This window comes from Mesoplodon bidens (genome assembly GCF_964165515.1).
Source record: "Mesoplodon bidens genome assembly, chromosome: 9".
Classification (NCBI taxonomy): domain Eukaryota; kingdom Metazoa; phylum Chordata; class Mammalia; order Artiodactyla; family Ziphiidae; genus Mesoplodon; species Mesoplodon bidens.
In genome coordinates, this window is record NC_138166.1 from 34,384,085 (window position 1) to 34,395,026 (window position 10,942).

General features: G+C 34.9%; 1 protein-coding gene across 3 annotated transcripts in view; it reads left to right on the forward strand.

Moving 5' to 3' along the window:
- The window catches only part of TMEM196 (transmembrane protein 196), a gene marked incomplete at its 5' end in the record, with an annotated part of 209,058 nt that extends 206,057 nt beyond the window's left edge, over positions 1 to 3,001 (forward strand). For 2 of the 3 annotated variants that reach the window (XM_081243942.1, XM_081243943.1), the window contains one exon: positions 2,888 to 3,001. In XM_081243942.1, coding sequence (XP_081100068.1) covers positions 2,888 to 2,947 — 60 coding nt within the window. In that variant the 3' untranslated portion in view covers positions 2,948 to 3,001. Of the gene's footprint in view, positions 1 to 9; positions 84 to 2,887 lie in introns of all 3 variants that reach the window. The other variant, XM_081243944.1, reaches the window with a different exon arrangement.
- Positions 3,002 to 10,942: the final 7,941 nt, after the last annotated feature.

The following is a 10,942-nucleotide window of genomic DNA, read 5'->3' on the forward strand; positions in this document are numbered from 1 at the left end:
TTATATTAGAGATTGAGGGCTATTGAAATAACCGACTTGCCCAGCTGCCCGGTGGTGCCCCCGACACCAGAGTTACCTACAAGGTACGCTGATTTCTAGGGAGTTACCATGTTGTAATGTCACTGCAGGAAGCACTGCCTCTTCTAGGAAGCCATGATGTCAGCAGATCAGTCTTGACTGATGCTGTGATATTGTTCCTCAAAGTATTGCTTTTGTGAGAACTACTTTGAGGACCTGACATAAACCAACATGGCAAAGTCTTGCAGCTTAAAGTTGGTTGAGTATTTAAAATATTCAGCCTGCCTGTAAGCATCCAAACACATTTCTGCTTGGATGATTTGTGACTCCTTTATTCTATGCTACATCATGATTCTGACTCAATATCATCATTCACAGACCAGAGTTTTGTTTTTAATAATACATGTGTCTGATAAAGGCAAACTTTGTATCGCTCTCATGCTAAAGCTGCATGAGTAGATAACTTAAGTTTGACACTAATACAGTAAAAATTCTGTATAAAAGCTTTCTTCTTATAAACCTATCTGATATGATACATTTCAAATTTATTTCCCATATTTTATATCTCTGAAAATAGTCACCATTCTTGCTTTGGTTAAAAAATATAATAAGAAATACAGGGAGTCACACAGATATTATGGCCCAATTGCAGAAAGTATATCCATTTGCAAACAGTCACAGTTGGTCCTGCCCAAATTTAAAGTATAATCTTTTGCTAACTTGGACATGCCTATCTGCAAAGAAACTGAAGATACTTGACCACTTAAAAACTAATTTTCACTGTTTTTTCCTACCAGTGATTTTTCTGTGTCCATATTAGGGTGACTTTAGTTAAGAAAATTCTTTCTTTTTGTAAGGTTTTTAAAAACTGGATTTTTTTCTTAATCCCACAATAAAAGTTTATACCTTAATTTTTTATGATTATTTTTAAGCTACTTTTTGAATGCAAAGTTATTTTAGGAGAAGAAAAGGCATCTATGAATCTTACTTCTATAAATTCCTTAGAAAATTGTTTTTGTCATACTAGAAGGAATAGAAATAGATGGATGAGTAAATTTTATTAAAGATCATTTTGGAGAGATCATTTCTATTTTTCTTGCCACCAGTAGTGAGTTTTTAAATAAACCTCAAATCAGGTATCTTATCAATAAACTTACCCTCAGCCCAATAACCCCAATGTATTATCGGACCTACTTTCACAGTATATATCTAGCAGAGACAGCCTCTCAGTTATAGTGAACCATTGCCAGACCATAGAGGCAGGCTATTGGCGCCCAAAGAACTTCTCCACTTTTTGTCAGAGCTTTTACCCTAAACTGGTATGAGTTTTTAGGCCTTAGGTAATTCCTCAGCACCTCATTAGGGTAGATATAGTAGATACCCACATACAACACTACCCTTATGGCCTGGAAGGAGCAAGGCACTTTGCATGGAGAGATGGGTCTTGATGTGAGAAGAGGAAGAGTCTTCTCTGCATATTGTCTTCTTCCTCAGCATTTTCTTGACTGTAGCTCTACCCCGTGTTCTAAAAGACACCAACGTTTTCAAAAGCAAAGTTCCAAAATCAGACCAATTCCTACCTTCCAGTCCCTCACTGATTCTCCTAAGCAACTTTCAAAACCACCAAATCCAAGAAGTAAGCATCTGTATTTTACTCCATCTCCTATACTGAGTTTTCAAAGAGAAGATACTAAAAATGAGGCATGTGATATCTTTTCATTTCTGAAATAAAGATTTGGAAGAATTTCTAAAGTTTACAGAAGCAAACACATTACTTTTTACTTTTAGTTCACCCAAACAGAAATTAGATATACCTGATAGGCTGAAGATCATTGAGAAAATAATTTATTTCAATTGGAGTCCTCTTTACAGCTCTTTTGCAAATAGGCTTGTTCAAGTGTGGAAAGATGTTTTCATCTATTTTTAGATAGTTTTGCCTAAATATTATTTATAATATGGTGCACTAACCATTATAAATGTGAATGGGCCTCACATGTCCTCATTACCTTTTATTGTGTAGGGAAGAGTTTAACGTTTAACAAAACATGATTTCAAAGCATCTGAATTTTTCTTAAATTAACGTATTTTCTAAAATTGCAAGTGAAACTTTTTATGTAAGTTCATTCTTGATATCGAAATTTCTGTTGCCCTCCCATGTAGTTTTCCTTATTAACTACTTAGTAATTGATCTCTTAAAAAACATGTTAAGAGCTTTTTTTTAATTTTTATTTTTTAAATTTATTTTTTGTGTGTGTTGTTTTTTTTAACATCTTTATTGGAGTATAATTTCTTTACAATGGTGTGTTAGTTTCAGCTTTTACAGTTTGTTTTTTACTGTATGAGTGAAGTGTCATGAAAAGCAATCTATCCTACTATGAATTATTAGTGATCTTCAGTTACAGATAGGCAGTCCCCTGGTGGAATTTTTCAGTTCTTCATGAAAAGCCCACACATTTTTCTATAGAGCAAAGGTAACCCCTAGAATCTGTTGGCATTTTGTTGACATGCTCAACAGAGGAACCTATACATTGAAAAAACTTGAGTATTTAACCATCTTCTTTCTAGGTGAGGTCTTTCCAAAACAGAGTTGAGGGCCAAGAGGGGAGACTAAGGGGGCTGGGGAGAGATTGAGCTGTTGCTGTGGGTAGAAGACTTTGGTCTAACAGACTGTCACTTCAGTGTTTCATGGGTTCCAAGATGCCATGAAATTTCATTTCCTCAAATTTAGCAACAACACTAATCCTTGTCCTCCCCCAAAAGTCAGCAAGTTTTTCAATGGCTTGAAATTTCTGTTTTGTAAACCCATTAATCAAATTAATGTCTTACTCTGAAAGTGAATTTTAATTAATTCATGTTATTTTCCTAACAGGAAATGACAGACAACATGAGCAATGGAGGACCACAGCTGATATTTAATGGAAGAGTATAATCAATATTTTAAAGAACTGAACATTTTTTAAGATTTTCATGAGACAAAGAAATACCAAAGGACTAGGAGATAAGTTAAAACAGTTCTTGCATTTGCTGTTATCTCTCCTGAGTACTTACTAAAATTATTCTTCCTCAATTTTGCCTCACTTTACTTCTTCAGCTTTTTTTTTTTACTGGTGAAAAACTTTCCAGAAATGTTCTAGTACAGTAATTTCAACCAACTTTCCAGATTGTTCTAAAAAAGACTTTTCAGGAAAAAAAAAAGGAATAGATAAAATAGAAACATTCATATTCTACACAAACACTATTTGACTAGCATGAGTGTTAGATTTGTAATGACATTTCATATAAGTAATTAAAAAGTGCAAATATCAAGAAATAACAATAACTTATTGATGTCTTTGTTCTGAAAGACGATGGCTTCAAAGAATGCCACAATTTAAAACCTCAGCAATGCCTTGTTATAAAAACATTGTAATTATTTTCAATTTGTGAATGAACTATATTTCATAATTTATTTGTAAATTACAAAACACAACCTAAAACATAAAAAAGAGGTTTTTTTAGAGAGACAGTATTAATCTGTATGATATTTTTGCATTTTTCCACAGAGCGAAAAGTTATAAATGAATATGTTTTGATTATACTGTGTAGATTGATGGGCATGTTCATGAATGAGCCTAAGAATAAAATAAAGTATGTGTGTGTGTGTGTATGTGTGTGTATATATACTGTAAATATAGAAAATATATATAGGACATATTTATAGCATTCATGAATGTAAATAAGTAGTAGAAAGGAAATTGTGGTGTTGTGGGGATATTGTCAAGATTCTGTTCCCACAGAAATGGGAAAGCAGTTGTCCAAGGCTTTTCTATGCCCACAAAGTCACATTTAATTTCTACTAAATTTTTTCAGTTTTATTTCTTTATTATGTCTGCTGTGTGTAAATATCATTGTGGCTGATATTATGGAGTTAAGTGATCTGAATAGTGTAGTATCAAGATAGATTGCTTAATTATTTGGCCATTTTACTATTATTATGATATTTATGTAAGAACAATGATTAATATTGATTTATAAGCATAACAACTTTAATTCAAATACTTTCACATTTATAAATATAGACAGAATGACTTGCAATTATTCATGTTATTTATATTTCAAACACTTTACAGCCCAATTAAATTATATAAAAGGACAGATGATGTAAGCCCAAAAGATGCAGGTACAATTAGCTTTGTTAGAATTTAATTTCGGTTTTTTGGTTTTGTTTTACAATTCACATGGAAAAATACAGACCATTTTTTAAGAATGCCTATATCCAAAGAACCTGAAAGAGTTCTCTGTAGAAGAAATTAAAAGATAGGCTTATATTTACACAGCTAAATTCAACCCTCTCTTCCATAACGGAATGTTAAAATAGTAACCTATGACACTACATATAGGCGAGAAAATAGCTTGGTCTTTGAAAATATTTATGAGAATATAACTTGTGGCAACAGATAAAGAAAGTATATATTTTAAAATATATAACTCTCATTGTATTGTACACTTTTATTATTCCCCAAAGCTAATCAGTTTTCAAGTCATTTTTTATGAGTTACTTACTGAACGATAGGTAAATTAACACCTTTAACATCCAGTATGAAAACATGTTATAATTTAGAAGCAAAATATAGGTTTTAGTTGTGCTAACAAAATAAAAATAATGCCAGTTAATGGAAATCTGAAGGTCTTTTAATTTTATAACAACTTGATCATCACCTACCCTATTTAAGTCAACTTATAAAAAATCTGGTTGTGTATGTTCAAAAGAAATGACGGGACTGTTGTTGGCTGGTGTAGTTTTTTAAGTCTCCCAACTCGTATGAATAACTTCACTAGCCAGCAGATTTACAGAAGTGGCCCACAAATGCAGCCTCAAATAATGAATCAACTTCATTTCTGTTTATTTGATGCCATAAATAGGCATGATCTTTGTCACTGAAAATCTATACTATATAATGCAGGTATTTTGTGTGTATATGGTTCTACTGATTTTATGCAAGGATGTAGTTTTGTACTGAAAGAATAACCAGTGACTCTAATTTTAGGTGGCATTTCTTTGTAGACATGTTTGTACAATACAGGGTTATAATACATCAGTAAGATGTTTTAATTTCTTTTGAAATGATATATAAAATCACCCATTAAAGGACAAAAGTAGGCATATCACTGCTTAGACATAGAGTTAAGAAGAGATGCCATCATCACAATTATTCCAGTAGTCTACAGTGTATTTAACCAAGTATAGATATGTCTTTAATATAATTATTTTAACTCAGTAGTTTCAGGACTCAGTTATTTAGAGTGATTTATTTGGGATGTGTAGTGATTCTTTTTGAGGTAAGTAGGGGAAGTTAGGAAGACATTGTTCAAGTACTTAAAAATTTAATTTTCATAAAACATTGAACTATGAACTAGAATATTTTAAGTGACCACATTACAGTTTTAGCATGAGCCCACACTTGAGAAAAAGTAATGTGATACTAAATTAGAAAAAAATATGTGAAACTAATGTGGTGATGTGCTGTAGAGACTAGCTACAGAAAGGTACAGTAATTATAAGCATAAAACAATAAAAGTGGACTCTGCCTGAAAAATTTTCAACATGTGTGTGTGTCTCTACACATACATATATATGAGTTGCTTAGAAGTGGGACATAGTATGATGACTCTATTGATATGTCTATATAATAAATGGTGTGTTTTGAAACTACATATGGTGTGAGCTTTCTTTCCATCACGATACAAAAAATAATTTCCCCGATAACTTGATGAATAGATGTGCAGTTCTGACATTGGCAGGGGACGGGATGCTGTGAATGAGGAGAGGACATGGGATTAAGAAAGGGCATTTAATCTTTCCTGTTTGAGCAAATGAGAAAGATTAAAGTACACTTTAATGTAGACAGGAAGTGGTTGAAGATACAGGATAAAATGAGCATGATAAAAGAAGGTGAGATCCCTAAGGAGGCAGGAGGAAATAGGATAGAGATCATAGGAGACAGAATTAACTAGAGATAGGACATCTCAGAAATGAAATCTTTACTTGAAATATTTAGAGAACTCCGCTGACCTATTTGGATTTGTCAGATTGGTTGCTACTGGCATTTAGGGTGGACAGTAATTCATTGTGCAGATTGTACTATGCATTTCAGGCCATTAAGCATCTCTGGCCCCCACCCACTAAATGCCAGGAGGACACTTCAGTTGCGACAATAAAATCTATCCAACAAATTTGCACTTATATCTTTGGTAGGGAAGTTTTGCCCCCTAATTTAGAACCACTGAGGAAAACCCTTGAACATGATCCAGAGCAACCAATGTTAGGGCTACCCACAAGTGTAAATGTGAATTGCTCAGGGTCATAAATTCACTGTTCTAAGATCTATTGTATAATCTGATACAGTAGTCACAATCCTATCCACATGTGATTATTTAAATTTAAATATAAATTAATTAAAACAAAATCAAATATTCAGTTTCTCAGTTGAGCTAGTCACGGTCCAAGTGCTGAACAGCCACATGTGGACAACAGTTATAGAATATTTTTCATCATCTCAGAAAGTCCTATTGGACAATGCTAGTCAAAAGCACATCGAAGAGAATGGTTCCTCACCCTCAGTACTTATAAAACTTCTTCCACAGTCAGCCAATTATCATTATAACAATGTGTGAAAAGAGTTGGTAGACACTCCATGGAATTTGAAGTTGATGAACCAGTTAAATCCAAGGACTGAACAAAACTAGCAAAAATACAGTGTAGGTCAGACACGTAGTAAAGTTAAGTTGCTTTAGAGATTTCATGTTTAAAAACAAAATCTGTTCATGCAAAAATTCCACTAAATTATTAAATATTTTATGTTTGACAGGTAAAGTGAGATGTATAACTCCTACTTTCGAAGAAATCTATTCAGCTTATCACCATGTGTCAATGGAAAATTCTGCATTTCTTGGGCTTGAGAAGGTGAGAACGGTATGCTGCCCTCTACTTTTTTCATTGACTTAGCTTGAAAGTGGCATGTTTAGAACTACATTTTCAAAAATTATTTAACAAATATATTTCAGAAACTTAGAGAGAGCATCTTAAGTACCATTTGGTTAGAACACCATTTCTAAATAAAGTTTCAGAACTTGGCATCACTTCACTCTTTTCTCCCTTAAATCATTTTTCTGGAAACATATGTAATATTTCTTACTCAAAGTGTATGACAGCCAAGAAATGCAATTATTCCAAGTCCATAAATTACACGTCATCAGTTACTCACAGCAGAGGAAACCAATTCAGAAATTGCTGGAATGTGGATGCCTAGTAAAGTTATACAAAAGTATTTTTTAAAACTCTTTTTGTCAGGAAAATGACCTACTGAATACAAAATATTTTACTAGGAATGTATTTCCCAAGAAATATATTGTGAAAAGTCAAATTCTAGATCTAAAAAAATTTATTTCACTAATTTAACAGTTCAGTATTATCTACATCAATTAACTATAGGCAGATCTAGGAACATCTTCACTTTCCTTCACATTAGCTAAAGACTACTGATTTCAAAGCTTTTCCTGCCTTAACATCCAAAGGCTGTGCTTCTTTAGCCACACAAGGCATCGCAAGCCTAACCCCCAAAGCCAAAATGTACTGTGTTACTGAAAATTGCTAGAGAGACTCTAGGAGCTTCACAGAAAAACCTAAAATCTTGTCAAATTTGCATTATCTTTTATTGACTACAGTGATCGCTCCTTGTTATTAATCAATCAGGATATTGGTCCCCACCTACTCACTAAGGCAGGGGACCTCAAACGTCATTCCACAACCTCTGGGGGCTCTCCAAGTTTACTGCCCAGGCAAGAAAGCCACAGCCCTTTGCGGGTGGCTATACAAGCCAACACTGTCCTTCACTCTGTCCCTTACTGTGAATCAGCAAGGAAAGAGGTAACACTCAGCCTTATTCACATAAATGGACTTGAAGGGCCCTATGCTGCTAGATGTCCACTGCCCCATTACTATCCCCAAAGTCTTTCAAGATTTGGACATATCTGTCTTTTCTGTCTTCTAAGTGTATTAATACTTTTACATCAATATCTAAGCAAAATACAATAAAGGCTCTGTGTCCTTTATAATAAAACAAATTGCAGGAAAGAATATCAAGTTTTCAAGTCATGATAGAGCAGTAATATCAGCCTATTGCCATCTGTCAGCAAAACCTGTGGTGGTGCAGCAGGTAAAAGACAACCATTTATTAAGTGCTATTATAATGTACGTTGTCTATAAATGTGACTATTCCTCTATCATATTAATAGCATTTATTTTATTTGAAAGAAAGAAAAGGTGGCAAGACATCAGTATTTCACCCGAAAGGTGAGGTCATTTCTGGCTGTAACCGTGACTCTTAAAGTCATTCAACCAAATCATGCAACTTATATACACTTAGGTCTAAAACACAAACCACAACTCCACTGCCGATGAAGCACTCCCCTTGACTTGTTCTGCTTCTTCTGATTTCAGATCCAAAATCTGCTCTGTGGTGCTACCTTGATTTTGGTTTCTGGCCCCTGAACTTGAACCTGCAACTTTATCTCTCTGGTTGTCAGTCTTTGACTGCCACAGCCACGTGCTTCACTCTAAGCAAACAGGACTTCAGCAACATTAGTTACCTGGCAAACAGGCATGTGCTCAAATTGAAAACAGGAATTCAAAGGAAGGATCTCAGGTGACTAAAGGGAAAGCTTGAGCTCTCTATACCTTGAATATAAAAAGGCTGAAAAATCTAGGTGGTCATTGGAGACAGCCAGGGAGCTGTAAGTCAGAAACCAAGGCAAGATCATTTTTCCTTTTTTGCTTTCTTTTTTAAAATTGGGGTATAATTGCTTTACAATGTTGTGTTAGTTTCTGCTGTACAGCAGAGTGAGTCACCTACAGGTATACATATATCCCCTCCCTCTTGGACCTCCCTCCCACCCCACCCCCATCCCATCCATCGAGGTCACCACAGAGCACCAAGCTGAGCTCCCTGCACTATACAGCAGGTTCCCACCAGCTATCTGTTTTACACATGGCGGTGCACATATGTCAGTCCCAATCTCCCAATTCATCCTTTCCCCCGTCCACCGCCCCCCCACCATGTCCACATGTCCATTCTCTGCATCTGTGTCTCTGTTCCTGCCCTGCAAATAGGTTCATCTGTACTATTTTTCTAGATTTCACATATATGTGTTAATATAGAATATTTATTTTGCTCTTTCTGACCTCACTCTGTATGACAGACTCTAGGTCCATCCACGTCTCTACAAATGACCCAATTTCATTCCTTTTATGCTTGAGTAATATTCCACTGTACCTATGTACTACAGCTTCTCTGTCCATTCATCTGTCGATGGACATTTAGGTTGCTTCCATGTCCTGGCTATTGTAAATAGTGCTTCAATGAACATTAGGGTGCATGTGTCTTTGGGCTTCATAAGGGGATTGGACCAGTAAGCTATAAAGAAAACTAATTTTATAATGAACAAAATTCTGCTTTTATATGTTAGATCTGTTCATTTCTTGTAGTATCTGTCTTTTTCTTCTTTTAAATCTCTAGTTTAGCCTACTCACCTGCACCAAAAAACATCAGATGAAGAGGTTTTATTCAAGCAGAGATAACACTGTCAGTAAGTATCATTCTAAAGCTGATACGGTGCATGACAACAGGAATCACACCAAGAAATGTCATGGCAAAGTGAGATACAAGGGGATAGAGTTGCTTTCATTTAGTCATTGGTCCTCCTTACCCAGAAATACCCATTTCAGTGTGAATTTCGGAGTTCCAGAGTTTTATTTGACTGACAAATGTGCCTTTTATGTAGTGTTTTCCCTTGTAAATTCTGCACACTGTTGCATTCTTTCACAAGTGAGAAAGTCCATTTTGCCACTGGATAAAGAAGATAAATTCATTATTGCAATCATTTCTGAAGCATAAAAGTATTAAGAGCATCTTGTAGCCATAAGAGGAAGTGGAGAATATGATCCATTAGTATGCATTCTGTGTAATTACTTGAGAGTAAATTCTAGGTCAAAATGCACCATGTCTAAACTCCATGTTTATCTGCTTTCCACTCTCAAACTTTCCATACCACATTCTTTGGAATATATTTAATGTCAAAGATCTGCGAGTTCACACCTACACGAACTCTGCAGCCAGCAAGTGGTTTATTAAACTACAGCTTTAAAGTAATATTCAAAAAATAGAAAAGGAAACAGTGTTCTCTTTTTGTTCTGCAGTGAGCTAAAGACAGATGGAAGTAGATGAGAATTTCCATAGACACCCCTGCAAGCACCATGTTTAATTTTATTGGCCAGATTCCTCGGATTTGAAAACCTTGTAAGAGGGGTGTTGAAACTCTGTTGCAGGGACATTTGGTTGAGAAGAATATAGGGCCTTAGGAAAAATACTGGCCCTAGTTTTCATCAAAGGACAGGAAGTTATATAAAGATGGCACCAAACCCTCAGAAAGTAACCCAACCCTTCTGATACCTTCTTAACGTCTTTCCAACCATCACCAGTGCATACAGCTACACGTGTACAGCCACATACACGAACACACACCTCAAACGAAATTTATTATTTAAGCCAATCCTTTTCACCTAGAATCTTGCATCCAAAAGGGCTATGAAGTTGCCTTCCTGGTAATGACTGATAGATACCTAGGTAGATACTTACAACCTCAGGTGGGTGAAGCTAAACCATTGATATGATTTTATGATTTTATCTAAGTCCATATTTTAAAGTTCAGGTTTAAACAAATACACACACACATGTATATATACATGTAGAGAGAGAGAGAATTCTAACACACACATTCCTAGATAATAGAACATCTGAACTATGGCCAGGAGATAAAATCTAAGTATAAAGATCAGGATGTTTCAACACTATTATATCTGGTTACCACGAAAGTTAGACACAAATAA